We start from the raw sequence: 15,382 nt of genomic DNA on the forward strand, positions 1-15,382 counted from the left end.
GCAGAAGCAGCGTGGCTTAGTGGAAAGAGCTCGGGCTTAGGAGTCAGAGGTCATGGGTTCTAATCCTGGCTCCGCCACATATCACCTGTGTGACTTTGGGCAAGTCACTTGACTTCTTGGTGCTTCAGTTACCTCATCTGTAAAATGGGGATTAGGACTGTGAGCCTCAAGTGGGACAACCTGATTACCCTGTCTCTACCCCAGCGCTTAGAACAGTGCTCGGCACATAGCGCTTAACAAATACCAACAGTATTATTATTATTATTCTTATTAATACTGGAGCCACCCAGCCTTCTGCCGTACATTGATCACTTTCGTCTTATAGACTGAATAGGACTTTATCTGCTGCTGGTCTCTCCTTGTCTGCAGTAAACTCTTTTGTCAATCAGTCAATTGTATTTATTGATAATTTACAGTTTGCAGAGCACTGTACTAAGCACTTAGGAAAGTACAATATAACAGACCTGTCCCCTGCCCACAGTGAGCTTACAGTCTAGAGGACGAGCTGTTTTGTTTGCGAGGTGTGGGTTTGGCTAAAGGAGTCGTTGGCTAATGTGTTCTTTTTCATGCAAGGGGAATCTGACCTTCTGGAAGTCAGTCGTAGACTTTAAATATGCAAGACATCTCTAGCACATTAACTTTGAGTCAAACTTAATATTAAAAGGCAAGAGAGGATCATTGACATTGCGATCCTCAAGTACTTGACGTGAAACGCGGGCGCTGGGACACAAGGGAAGACATAACGGCTGCTAAACAGCTTCCATTGCCAGCTCACTGTGGGCAGAGAACTTTACCAACTCTGATGTACTGTACTCTCCCAAGAGCTCAGTAGAGCGCTCTACACAACAGTAAGCGCTCAATAAATACCACTGATGATGATAATTGTGAAGATGGATTGCCGCATGCAGGGTGGTTTTCCCTTGGTAGTCTGATCAGCCCGATATCAATCCATTAATTGTATTGATTGAGTGCTTACTCTGTGCAGAGCCCCTGTATTAACCGCAGGATGGTTAGAGGAAACCTTGCGATGACAAAGTCTCCCCGTGAGAAAGACAAACGAACCTTCATCCTGAGAGCTCGGGACCCGGAGCCCACAGAAAAGAATTGATTATTGATTTGCCCTATGTCATTCGCCTTACCAGCCTGGTTCCGGCTGTGGTCCAGAGTGAAATGAACAAGGGGTGCAAAATGCGGACGAAGGATCCATTTATTTCTGCTGGGGAAATCTCATGAAGACTTTGTGAAGCCCAACCTCCCGGCCATGTGGCGTAGTTAGAGATAAGGTAGCCAGAAAACCACAGCAGTAGATAGGCCAAATTGGGTAAGAGCCGTTGAACGGAAAGGGTTGATTTTCAGCAGAGGCGTTCTGGCAACCTGTCAGGTGCAAAGGCTCAGTCACTAATAGCAATAGACCTTGCAAATAGAAACCAGAATGGCAAACCCAGTTTCCAAATCTCTGCACTTCAGAAAGAAATGCAGTTGTATTCAGTCTCTTCGGCCACACCGTCTCACAGGAAGAGCAGGTCAGTAGGGGTGTCACCTGAAACAGGGACAAAATATTTTAAGAATACCTGAGTATAAAGCCTAGAGACACAGCCATAAATGCAGTCTACAATTAAGATGAATACTTTTACTTTTTCTACTAAAGGTTTTGTAGGAAAGGGGATATTTTTAAGGGAGCGATAGGTATTTTTCAAGAGTCATTTTCCTTCAGTATTACTGAGACGCACTATTTCTCGAACACCTGTAAAAATCTGTGTCATGTAGAGCAAGCAAATGACATCCCCTTACAGCATTTCAAGACATCTGTGACGAAACCGTACGTGCAACCCACGTACAAAAACTGCATAAGGCACAAATCCCTTTTATGGGTTTGTTTGGTCTTTGCATTTTGTTTGGGGATTTTGGGGAGTTTTCTTGCTTTTCCATATTTTGTTGAAACCAACTGTTTATCTCTCTCTTGTAAACGTTGGACTCTCAACGGCTCTCCTTAACTCGATTCTGGATTCCTTCCTCCTATAACGTGTGAAAGAATGTGTTTTCCACTTTCAGCATGGCGTTCTACATTTTGCTTCCCTTGCTCTTACCCAGTGTTTCTGGCCTTTGAAACTCCTAGCGCTCTTTACCCCTTTCTCCCTGAAGATCATGGCACTGACATAATTATCTTCAGGGATGCAGGTCAGGCGAGAGACTTATTTGATTGTGGAGGGAGGCATTTTTATGGAGTTGATTTTAAAAAAACCCTCTAGTGGTTAATCTGTCCCATATGGCTGGAGTAAACATTTAGAATCTGGCTCTGTAGCCCTTTTTATATTTAGCATATACTTGTTATTTTTGTGGAACATCTAAAATGTAGTGTAGCCAATTATAGGTCAGAACAGTTCCTGATTTTGAGTGCCTAAGTTAAAGAAGCTTACTGTGTTTAGTAAGAAAATCTCGAGCATTGTCTGCTCTTGCATTCCTGAAAAGAATTGACATTTTTCCACGTGAGTATGTGTTTGCCCCCATGCCTTTGCGCATATCCATCTTGGACTCATTTCATTACCTGCCCTCCTTCCCCCCCGGCCATCTAGTACGGTGGTCTGCACACGGGAAACGCTCAGTAAATATGGTTTGCTTGGCTTTGTTTACTTTGTTCCCCAATCTCTTTGTCAGTTAATCAAGCAGTGGCATTTAGCCTTTTGCAATAGCTTCACCTGTATCCCTCTGTAATTAGACCAATTTATGTAATTTTTTCTGTATGTATGGTCCTTCCTGGTATAGCTTTGTTTTGTTTTTCAGTTTACTTGTCTTTCCTCTTTTCCCCATCCACCAGGCACCATCTTTCCTGTCCTCTAAGACTCTAAGACCATCTTTCCCCTCCTATATGCTCTTAAGGAAAGAGATTAATTGGTTGGATTGACCCACATAAGTGTGTTTGAATTTAGCCATCTTAGGTTTGTTTTTCTTTTGACTAGATTGTTTGCTCCTTATTGATGACAATCCTCTATGTTTTCGTAATTTTTGAAGTGCACTGCGACCCTGGGGGTAAAAGATTCCTAATGGGTTATTAGAAATGTCAAAAATAAAGTAGGGTTTAAAGAAGGGAGTGGCTGTATGGGGGAGTGAAATAGAAGGGTTGTGGAGAAGTGAGGAAAAAGACTTATTTGGCAGCAGTAGGACTCTAGGGAAGTAGTGTGGCCTAGTGGAAAGAACACAGACCTCCGAGACGGAGCACTTGGGTTCTAAACCCAGCTCTTCCCCTGGTCTGGTGTGTGACCTTGGGCAAGTCACTTCCCTTCCCTGTGCCTCACCCGCCTCACCTGTAAAATGCGGGATTAAATTCTACTCCTTCCTACTTCAACTCCGAACCCCATTTAAGACAAGGGACTGTGTCCAAGATGCTTATCTTGTCTCCACCCCAGCGCCGAGTAAGTGCCGAACAAGTACCGTCATAACAATTACGCCGATTGCAACAGGGGATCCAGGCCAGATCCAGCCAGTCGCGTGATTCACTCTGGGCCACCAGTAGATTGACGCAGCAGCCCCCCACCGTGCCCCACAGCTCTGAGGGCAGCTGATCGACAGTGCGTCAGGCTCGATGCCCATTACACCATAGGGAGGGAAAAAGAACAGCTGCTTCTGCCTCTTATGATCTCCCCTGTTCTCCTCCCTCCGCCATTCGTAAGTGCAGCACCCAGGGGTGACCCTCGATAGTTTGATAAAAGTCATTAAGCGGTCCTCCAGCCTAAATAATTGCTCATCCCTCTTCAATGGGAATAGATTTCCGTTGAAACCCAAACGCTCAGATTCAGTGGTTGGGTGATAGCCGGCTCTCTTAGGGTTGACGTTATTCTTGTACATTTTCTTAGTTTATTTTCCTGGCAGTGGAGCGTTTCTTTTTAAGTAAACCAGTTTTTCAAAAAATGGCTAGGAAAAAAGACTGAGCCGATTCTTCCGGTCTCTGCATTGCTTCCAGATGGGCAGTGAAGTGTGTGTGGTACTGTTTAGTTAGTTAGTAACAACTCTCTCAGCAAGTTCTAGCCACTGGACAGGGTGGTGTGAACAGTTCTCCTTTCATTCGGGAGGACTGAATTCCAGTACCTTATTATTTAGTTGGTAGTAATGAGGTCCTGCAGCTCTCAGTCGTCCAGCATTAAAGCAGAGCTGGTCGCACCACGGTTGATAATAATTATTGCATTCTTTGTAACGTGCTTGCAATGTGCCAAACCCTGAACAAAGCACTGGGGTAGATGATGATAATAATAACCATTATGATATTTGTTAAGCGCTTACTGTGTGTCAAGAACTGTCCTAAGCGCTGGGGTAGAGACAAGGTAATCATGTTGTCCCACGTGGGGCTCACAGTCTTAATCCCCATTTTCCAGATGAGGGAACTGAGGCCCAGAGAATTTAAGTGACGTGCAGAACATGAGGTCAGACACAGCCCGTGTCCCACATGGGACTCACAGTCTAAGTGAGAGGGAGAACAGATAATGGATCCTCATTTTTCAGAAGAGGAAACGGGCACAGAGAAGTCATGTGACTTGCCCAAGGTGTCTCAGCAGGCAAGTGAAAGAGCTGGGATTAGAACCCAAATTTTCTGACTCGCAGGCCTCGTGCCCTTTCCGTTAGGCCATGCCGCTTCTCACGTTCTAGTGGATGAAACATGCAAGGACAGTGGATTACCGCAGAATATTCTGTATTCTGTGGGTGGTACGCCAGAGGCATCAGGGAGAAATCAGGATAATCAGGTTGTCCCATGTGAGGCTCACAGTTAATCCCCATTTTACAGATGAGGTAACTGAGGTCCAGAGAAGTGAAGTGACTTGCCCACAGTCACACAGCTGACAAGTGGCAGATCCGGATTCGAACCCATGACCTCTGACTCCCAACCCGGGCTCTTTCCACTGAGCCACGCTGCTTCTCTGAGAATAAATGAAGCGAAAGATCTGAAATATGACCCAGCTGTGGGTACCTAGAAGATGCAGAAGCAGAGACATGAGTCTGGGGTGCAAGTACGTAAAATTAAGGTAGCTCTCGAAGAAATAATGTAGAGAGTATTGTAATTTCAAAAAACAGAATCCACAATGGCACTTGGAAACTGCTGGTAGCAAATACGACAAGAGCAATTTTGGCAAAAGATGTGAAAGGAAAAGAAGGAACACCCCTTTTTCCCCTCCCCCTCACATACAGGTTTTATGAACTGAAATCGCACATAAGCAATCTCCACAGTAGTTTCGTCACTGAATAATATTCCTCACTGGGCTCTATTTTCCATCATTTGGAAGAGGGTAAAGAGTTCAGCTTTCCAGGATTGCCTAGAGCAGCAAAGGTGTTCCAAGCAAATCACTAAACTGTAGTTCACCGTCTTCGCCCCGCATGAATTTACATGTCCTTCAACAGAAAAGAGGGTTATTCTATTTTAAAATGTATTTTTGGATATTTCTGTGGTGGTGGTGCCCGGTTTTTACCATTAAATAAAGGAATTCCATTTTCCCTAAAATTCTTCTACCCTCCTCACAGTTTTATGTGGATGTGGGGAAGGCCAAGGGGCCTACTGGGAAGTGTGTGAGATTGGAGTTTGGAGAACTGGTTCCATGGCCCAGGTGTTGCGCCTCAGTTTCCCCATCTGAAAATATGGGTAAAGGTACCTGCTGTGTTCTCCCTCTTAGGAATGCGAGTCCTGATATGGTATGGAGACTGTGTCATCAGCACAGAGCCAGTCCCTACTAGACTGTGAGCTTGTTGTGGGCAGAGTTTGTGCCTGTTTATTGCTATATTGTACTCTCCCAAACATTTAGTACAGTGCCCCGCACATAGTAAGCGCTCAGTAAATATGACTGACTGATTCACTGACACTTATTAAATACCATTAGAGAAAAGATGTGAGCAAATGTCTGTTTCTGCGACGACATCTCTCATACAGGCCAGGTTGCATAGAGGATAAAGGCCAGAAGGATCATCAAACTACATGAGAAACCGCAAAACTTGAGATATGATCTTTGATGTATATCTCAGGGAAATGAAGAATGCTAAAGCAAATAACGCTGGCATTTGCAAAATGAGGCTTGTTTTCCAGTGGAACAAATGGTAAATAAAAATGATCAAGTATTCCTCTGTAAAACAGAAAACAGTCAATCCCCGAGGCTTGGATTTATTGTGTAGGAAGTTATAGTATGGGTAGAAAATTGTGATCATCATTTCTCAGAATATGATCCACACACCCAGCACATTAGACATCGCAACGCAGCGAGAAGTTACAACCATGTAGCTCAGTGCAGCAGACAGATAAGGAAACTGAAAGATTCTTTGAAGAAATGGAAGATGAACATCTAAAGAAAATGACATACTGAGGTCGACATACTTTGGTTCCAAGGGAATTGAATGCTGTCTTCAGACGGACAACGCTTAGTACAGGGTTCTGCACACAGTACCCACCCGATACGACATCTGCGCTCAGCTCGTACCACCAGATGCTGCAGTTGAGGTTAAAATCTGTCACTGCCAAGAAAAATGAATTGAAATCACTCAGAAGAGAACATAGAAGTGCCAATATAGTGAAGAAGTGTTTGCGGAGGAATCACACACATTGAGCCTTTCATATATCAGACTTCGCCGGGGGGATAGCTAATGATTGTGATGTATTCCCTACACAAATAACTGCATCAACGAGTACAGCAGGAGTGAAAACAGCAACAAGAAACCAAAGGTCCAGAAGGAGATGTTACAGTGATGGCAAGAAGATTATAAGTGAAAGCCGAAAGAAAGGATGAGGCTTAAAGGAAACTTTGCACAGATAGTGATTTTTAAAATCTCTAAAGTGTTGGGACAAGTGGCAGAGCTCTGGTTCAGGTTCTCTGACCCCCAGGCCTATGCTTTTTCCACTAGGCTATGCCTCTATGAAGTTCTTGTCAACTCCCATCCTCACCATCAAAGTGTCAGCTTCCCAAGGGCATGGATTTATGCGTCTTGGTTTAATATTGTTACCCAAGTGCCTAGTATAGTCTCCCTCCGCCCCTCAGGAGGGGTTTAATAAACACCATGGTTGACCAAGTTGCCTAAACCCCATGAGTGTTCTCTGTTCTCACCCTTGTCCTGCCTCTGGCCTGGAACGCCCTCCCTCTTCATTTCCGCTAGACAATTACTCTTCCCTCCTTCAAAGCCTCATTGAAGGCACATCTCCTCCAAAAGGCCTTCCCTGACTAAGCTCTCATTTCCTCTTCTCTCACTCCCTTCCGTGTCACCTTGACTTACTTCCTTTATTCTTGTGCCCTCTCAGCACCATAGCATATGTGTGCATATCTGTAATTTTATTTATATGTCTGTCTCCTCTAGACTGTAAGCTCATTGTGGGCAGGGAATAGTATATTGTTATATTGTTCTCTCCCAGGTGTTCAGTGCAGTGTTCTGCACACAGTAAGTGCTCAGTAAATATGATTGACTGACGGGTTAACTTTGGTCCCATCCTTCAAGCTCAGAAGCTGGGGTCCTTACTTGGCCCAGGTGGGGTTTTACAAGCAGAAGGCTTATTCTAAGAACAGCTAATACAGTGTCAGGCAATGCAGTCCTCCAGAGTGTAAGCTCATGGGCAGATAATGTTTCTGCTAACTCTGTTATATTGCACTCTCTTGCCCAAGTGCTTAGTACAATGCTGTGCACCCAGTAAGCACTTAATAAATGCCACTGATTGAGTTGAAAGTCATAAAAATCACAGAAAGTTTGAAGAATCGAGAGTGGTCCAAAATGGAATATTTTATTGGCAGTGAAAATCTAAAATAGATGACAAATGTAATGAAAATGGATAAAATATAATTGTAATAATAAGCACTTACTAGGTATCGAATATTCTTCTAATCGGTAGGGTAGATACAGGAAGTTAACCAGGTTGGACATGGTCCCTGTCCCATATGGGGCTCACAATTTAAATAGGAGGTAGAAGATATATTGAATCCCCATTTTACAGATGAAGCCACTGAGGCACCGAGAAGCGAGGGTCTTGCTCAGGGTCACACAGCAGGCAAGTGGCAGAGCATGGATTAGAACCCAATTCCTGTGATTCCCAAGCCTGGGTTCTTGCCCTGATGCCCCACTGCCCCGCAATCACCTCTTCTCATCTAAAATCAGATGGTTAAACTCAGCAGGTGCAAAATGTAGCTCTGAGAACTGTAAAGAAATTGGGCAGCACCCAGTTGATGTGGATGTAGAAGAGAAGCAGCGTGGTGTAGTAGATAGCGCCTAGGAGTCAGAAGATCGTAGTTTCTAATTCTGGCTCCACCACTTGTTTGCTGTGTGACCTTGGGCAAGTCATTTCACTTCTCAGGACCTCAGTTACCTCATCTGTAAAATGGGGATTGAAACTGTGAGCCCCAGATGGGACAAGGACTGTTGTGTCCAACCTGATTTGCTTGTATCCACCCCCGCGCTTAGTACAGTTTCTGACACATAGTAAACGCTTACCAATTACTGTTATTATTATTATGTAAACCACTTACAGAATGAAATGAGGGGTCCTGGAGCGCACAGATGATCAACAAATGAACTCCTGCCTAATAAATTGGGCCCTCAAAATGTTAAATAAAAAAAATTTGAGGAAACTGGGACATGCTTGACAGATCCAGTAACAAAGTACTTTGGTCAGGGGTGGATTCAGTGCACCTCGGAGTATATAGAGTTGGCACTGACTTGTCTTCATTGAGTAAGGAGAAACGTTGAGTTTCTAAATAGATATTTCTACAGCGTTATCAAAATAGACCCCTCTCTACTCTCCTACAATTAAATGTTTACAGAAAGTTCACAAGTAAAGTGTTACTTGCTACTTTTGCTTTTTCCAGTTTTGTCATTAGCTATTCTTAGCATTTATGTATTTTATTCTTACCTTCAACTCTTGCATGCAAAAGTATATTTTAATCTGAATTTTCACTTGTATATTCAGTCATTTTTGCTAGTTCATCTTGGTATAGTTGAACTACTTTCTGTTATATCCTCGTCTTTCCTCCTGCTCACGGTCTTTCATAATTTTAAGTCAATTTGGTCTGCCTTTCTATCCCTCTGCCTCATGTAGATTAGGAGCTCCTTGAGAGCAAGGACCGTATGTCTGTCTTCTGTTATACTCTGCCAAGCACTTACCACAGTCAGTATTTAGCACTTAGTAGGCAGTAATTACCACTGTTTGATCTTCTTCCAAAATTTAGAGGAGGAAAATATTTTGATCACTAGAAATCCTAAAGCTTCCTGTTCTCTTTGGGTCCAGTCTCTCAAGATGATTGACCTGCAAGATATCTCAATCTAGAGATGTATTTCCAAATGCTCAGTTTCACATCACAATGGGCAATTCCAGTCTATCAGCCCACCTCCCAAGCATGAAATGCTACTCATCCCTGCCTTTCACTTTCTCATGTCTAGTCACTTACCTATAGCTCTTGAATCCGTTCTCTTCCTTTACCCCCTACTCTCTTGGCTCAGATCGTCTTTTGTCTCAATCATTGCAGCCTCCTACTGTTCAGGTTATCTGTCCTGTGCCCTACCTCCTTCCAATTGATTCCCAATGGTGCTGTGTAAAATGACCTTCCGTGCTCTTGCCTGAACCGTGCCATCACCCAGAGCTGGGTAAAGACTTTGAGCCACCTTGAAGAGTTGGACCAAGGCACTCGGCTTTTGCTTTAAAAACCTTTCATCAGGCTACTCCAGACAAGTTTACTTCCCTAGATGCACTCCTTTTTGATTCCTTTCTTCTCCCCCAGCATGTTTATTTGATGCACTTTCTAGAAAGTTGTCATTTTTCGGGAAAGAGTATACTGAGCCATCCACTCTGTCTCCTGAGCCGTCTCCCAGACTATGTTCGTCATCCATCTCACCCTTTTTAGCATTCAGCTCGGCCTAGTGGATAGAGCATGGGCCTGGGAGTCAGAAGGACCTGGATTCTAATCCTGGCTCTGTCACTTGTCTGCTGTGTTACCTTGGGCAAGTCACTTCACTTCTCTGGGCCTCAGTTACCCTCATCTGTAAAGTGGGGGTTAAGACTGTGAGCCCCTTGTGGGACAGGGACTATGCCCAATCTGATTAGCTTGTCTCTACCCCAGTGCTTAGAACAGCACTTACAGCTTAACAAATACTCTCATTATTGTTATTATTATTATTCATTTGGCTCACCCCTGTAAAATGTCCTCCTTCATTCATTCAATAGTATTTATTGAGCACTATGTGCAGAGCACTGTACTGAGCGCTTGGAATGTACAAATCAGTAACAGATAGAGACAGTCCCTGCCCATTGACGGTTCAGTGAAGACTTCTCTCTTTTGACTGGAAGAGTCACTTTCCCTGACTCCATCTTGTCTAACGTGTAATCACCAAGTCTCTGTCTTCACATTAGCTAACTAAATAGCCTCCTGCACACATTTTAGTAAACCCATTTTGTGAATTAATATGATTGTCTGACTGTAATATGTCTGGCATTGTCAGTACTGCCTTCATATGTAACATGGGATCTCCAGCATTTAGAACAGTGTTTGACGTGTAGTAAGTGCCTAACAAATACATTTAAAAAAACCCAAAACTCTGGAACAGCAGGAGATGTGTGTAGCTCATTTTGAACAATGCCTAGTACAAACTCTTAATAAATATTTTCTTTGATCCCTCCATGAGGGAAGTTATGAAAAATGTACATTTTATGATATTTAGGGGCAGCTGATTGTTTTCCATTAGTGTTGCTTTTATTGAGTTCATTTAAATTCTCATCCATTATTTTTTGAAACCCTAGTTTTCTGTAGAGAAACTATCTGTAAATAAGATGTCTAGATTGTTCTCCGCTCAAACATTAATAGAGAAAGCTGATAGTTTCCTTTTCTGTGGGAAATTCTGAAAGTTGTATTATGTTTCTTAGGTAGCAGGCATAAAGGACTGCAGGAGTTCTGGCAATAAAAGAAATAATTTTGACAGTGTGTGAATGCTGGGAGAAGAGAATTAAAGTCAAAAGACTGCCAGACCTAGGATTCCTTCTTGATGTAGCCCTGAGCCTGTGATCCTTCTGCTCTCACTTCTGAGGGGCAATTTTCACATAGGCAGAAACCCGAAAAAAAAAGAGAGAGAGCACACTTGGATCCAGTCTATCTTGTGGGGCCTTTTGAAAGTTTCCTTTTCAAACCTGACAGAAAACGAAGCCTGATTAAGTGATATACCCTATTCAGACAGAAACCCGATTTCTTTTCAGGGATGGAAAGGTAGGATTTCATGCCGATCTTGTGTCCTGTCGTCATTGCAGTTACTTGAAAATAAAGTTAAAGAGGAAATAAAATTATCTGTGACAGAACACTTTGTTAAAATACATGGGTAGGGGGCATGACTGGTGAGAAAATATTAGGACCACATGCAAGCATATATTAAAGCATAACGGCTTGATTCTCTTGTACGTGTAGCAAAACCCATCACGGGCACCCGGAGAGCCGGAGTGAGTACTTGCTAGGGTGGTCTGGCCTCCCTTTGTGGATTGAACTTTTGGGACTTTGTACGTTTTGAAGAGAGAGGGGGCAGGGAGCCGTCAAGCCAGCTGACATCCGACTGGGTTGGGAGCCGTGTCCACCTGGCCTGGTGGGCTGCAGGCATTGCAAGATTGTACTCTACAAGGACCACCTTCTTAGCCTTCATCTTTCCCATGAGTTCTGGGCCAGGAATGGATAGGAAGGAACCTTGGTGTTTCTTTGAGACAAAGCAGGGAAATTGGCAGAATGCCTTCATTCTGGACCCCTCTCAGGGTTGCACGTATAGTTTCCAGTACTCTCCCGGTCTCGACTATGGGAAGGAGGGCCCAGCAGAGGCTTACCCATTCTATTCCTCGCTTGGGCAGTGGCTAGTGAGTGGGGGGCCATCTGCTACAAGTCAAAACGCGCCTGTGCTTGGCAGCAGCAACATGGGAGAGAGTAGAGGCCTGAGACTCAAGTTTTCTGCTCAGATGGAGGCAGTGGTAAACCACTTCCGTATTTTTACCAAGAAAACTCTATGGATCCATTACCAAAACAATTGCAGATGGGGCGTTCTGGAAGAGATGGGTCGATGACGTCGCTGTGGGTCGGAGACGACTCAACAGCATAGGACAAGACTTCATTCTGGTGCGTAGTCAGATGGAGCGCAGTAGTGGGAAGAAGGTTGGCCTTGGAGGTGGTTACCCCCTCCCTGATTGTATAACAGCTCTGCAACAGCTTGCGCTCGTCAGACAGAACTGGGATCTCATCCCAGAACAGCAGCAGCAGGTGGATCATACTGATCGGGGACCTGTCTGAATGGAAGGGAGAATACACCATTCATTCAGTCTGTCATATTTATTGAGTGCTTACTGTGTGTAGAGCACTGTAGTAAATGCTTGGGAGAGTAAATACAACAATAAACCGACACATTCCCTGCCCACAACGAGCTTGCAGTCTAGAGGAGGGAGAGATAGACAATAAAAACAAATAAATTACATATATTGGTTTTCTAGAGCGCATGTATTACCAAAGCGTCCTCGTATTAATTAGTTCATTTCAACCTCACCCCAATCCTGGGAAGTAGGGAGACGAGGTGGGTAGTATTATCCCCAATTTACAGATGGGGAAACTGAGGTACCGAGAAGTTAAGTGACTCGCCCACCGTCACACACCAGGCTGACAGAGCAGCTCAAACTCACACCCGGGTCCTCCACCTTCTAGACCGGTGCTCTGTCGCTTCCCCACACCACAGCCCGCATGGGACTGAGGCAGGATGGGCAGAAGTGGTGCAGTGATAGCAAGAAATGGTCCGAGAGAGAAGGGGAGCGGGCTGAGATATTACCCGGGAAAGTCGAGAGGATAGGGGTAGGAGCAGCAAGCCGACTTAGCGCATACGAAGTTCATCTCTGTACATCTGTAGGAGTAAAAATTGCTCAGTTCACTAATCGGCCTCATAGTCACATTATGTTGCTTAAGATTCAAATTAGATCGTATTAATGAAAATCCTCAAAGTATAATGATTTCTACTTTTATTTCTGGTCTTTTTATTTCCTCTTAGAAAAAAAGAAGAAAACAGACTAATAGGATCTTCAGCAAGAATATTGCATAATGTTTCTGCACATATTGTTTCTCTTTTTAATATGCACTTATTAGATCCTTGGTTATTAATTTTGAGGGAATTGCACTTTCTAGAAAGTTGTAGCATTTTTCTGGAAAGAGTGAACTTATGATAGGTCCTATATCTACTTCAGGAAAGTTTTTCCACAGTGGGCTAGATTCAGGCCAGTTTTTCCGTCCCGCTTTGCATGAGGTTATTATGGATTACATTTGTTAATATGGAATTCTTTACCACAAGAAGTTGTGCAATTAGAAAATATCAGAAGGTTCAGGAAGAACTTGGATAAATTCATGGATAGACAACCTGTGGAGGTTTATTAATAATAATAATGTTGGTATTTGTTAAGCGCTTACTATGTGCAGAGCACTGTTCTAAGCGCTGGGGTAGATACAGGGTAATCAGGTGGTCCCACGTGAGGCTCACAGTTAATCCCCATTTTACAGATGAGGTAACTGAGGCACAGAGAAGTGAAGTGACTTGCCCACAGTCACCCAGCTGACAAGTGGCAGAGCAGGGAGTCGAACCCATGACCTCTGACTCCCAAGCCCAGGCTCTTTCCACTGAGCCACGCTGCTAATCCCGGCTCTAGTAAATTCCTTGTTAGCACCAGCCACACACTTCGTGGTGGGGTAGTAGTGGTGTTTTATTGATTATCCACTGAGCGAAGTGCCGTGTGCTAAAGTGAAAGGATGAAATACGACCCCTGGCCACAAGGATCTTTCATTCCAGTGAGAGAGAGACGTGACATAATTGCAAGTAGAGGAATTGGTGTTTACTGATCAGTGATTACTATCAAATTCACAACTCGGTAGGCTTCAGTTCAATTCCCTCTCAGCCTTCAACCCTTCTGACTTGATGTCCTAATCTTTTTTAATCTATCCTCATTCAGATGTTGGGTTGTCCCACCTGGCCATTTTCTATAGTTTGCTCATGACTTTCTTGAGAAGCAGTGGTCAGAACCACATGTAGCATTTGCTGCAAATATGTTGTGGATGTTTGTAATAACATACATACAGAAGTGCTTTGGATATTTGAATGTATGTATAGAGGAAGATGCCAACATTTCAATTTTCTCTTTTTTTTTCCCTTTATAGGATCTGTCTAGTCTAAAATGGATTCTAGTAAAAAGATGGACCCCTCTTTAGTACAGCAAAATGTACCACCAAAGGGCAATCCTGATCGCGGTCCTGGAGCGTCAATTTATGTCCCGGAACAAGGAGGTTACAAAGAGAGATTTGTGAAAACAGTGGAAGACAAGTATAAGTGTGAAAAATGTCATCTGATATTATGCAACCCCAAGCAGACGGAATGTGGACACCGATTCTGTGAAACTTGCATGAATATGTTGTTAAGGTGCGTGCTTGTTATAAAATGCATTATTTGAAAGACTACTGTTTAGATTAATTTTCCAGCTTCTGAATTTCTCCTGTTCATTTAGCCATCTCTTGTTAATGAATCCACCTGCTCCTGGGTACTTAAAACACTTTTGAAGCAAAATTTCTAAATTCTACTATATGAGTATTTTGGGTAGTATTCCTTAGAACTCTTAGAAATAAAATTATTTGTGCCAGCACAGATGAGAACATACTAATTTTTTTTTCCTAAGTGCCCAATTTTTAATTACATATCTCATTGGATTGTTGTTTCTTCCTGAAATTCCTCAGCAATAGTGGGAAAATTACTTTGTTCACTGATAGAAGTTTAGATTTTGAAATACAAGGCGTAAGTCTTCATTCTGGGAACACGGAGTGCGTAAACAAAAGACTGATGTAATGGCAACTTGTTTCTTTAAACATTTTTAATAACATGGATTTTCTTCATCTTGATCTATGCAGTTACATCATTTCGGAATGCCTTTGGTTTGATTTTTTTGTAGCTTTAAAGTATTTAAAGTAAATGAAGATGTCTAAATTTAGAATATTATTTTTATGATGAAGAAAATGTCCTCTGGTGGGTGACAGTTTTTGCAGGATTATTATTAATCCTCTTGAAAAATATGTTAGTGAAAGGACTGGGCATCTCCATACTTGGAACAGAAACCAATCTAGACGCAAGTGTCTATTGGCTACCATAAAAGTTTATTCTGGAATCATTCTTTCAAAAAACTTTTCTGATAAATCACTCTTATTTAGTAAGGACCCACAGTGCACAGAGGGCTACTAAACTAAGCTTTCGGGAGAATGTAATAGAATTAATAGACATGATCCTTCCTCTCGGGGAACTTAAATTCCAGAGGGGGAGACGGATGCTAAAATAAATTACAGTTAGGAGAAAGCAGTGTAGTAATAATAGTAATATGCTCCTTGTGGGTAGGGATCATGTGTAC

At 43.1% G+C, this 15,382-nt stretch overlaps 1 protein-coding gene across 3 annotated transcripts in view; it reads left to right on the forward strand.

Moving 5' to 3' along the window:
- Positions 1-15,382, forward strand: part of TRAF3 (TNF receptor associated factor 3) — a 130,502-nt gene that overhangs the window by 78,637 nt on the left and 36,483 nt on the right. For all 3 annotated transcript variants that reach the window (XM_029059655.2, XM_029059685.2, XM_029059692.2), the window contains exon 3: positions 14,151-14,409. In XM_029059655.2, coding sequence (XP_028915488.1) covers positions 14,168-14,409 — 242 coding nt within the window. In that variant the 5' untranslated portion in view covers positions 14,151-14,167. The remainder of the gene's footprint in view (positions 1-14,150; positions 14,410-15,382) is intronic.

Source organism: Ornithorhynchus anatinus, chromosome 1, assembly GCF_004115215.2.
Source record: "Ornithorhynchus anatinus isolate Pmale09 chromosome 1, mOrnAna1.pri.v4, whole genome shotgun sequence".
NCBI lineage: Eukaryota > Metazoa > Chordata > Mammalia > Monotremata > Ornithorhynchidae > Ornithorhynchus > Ornithorhynchus anatinus.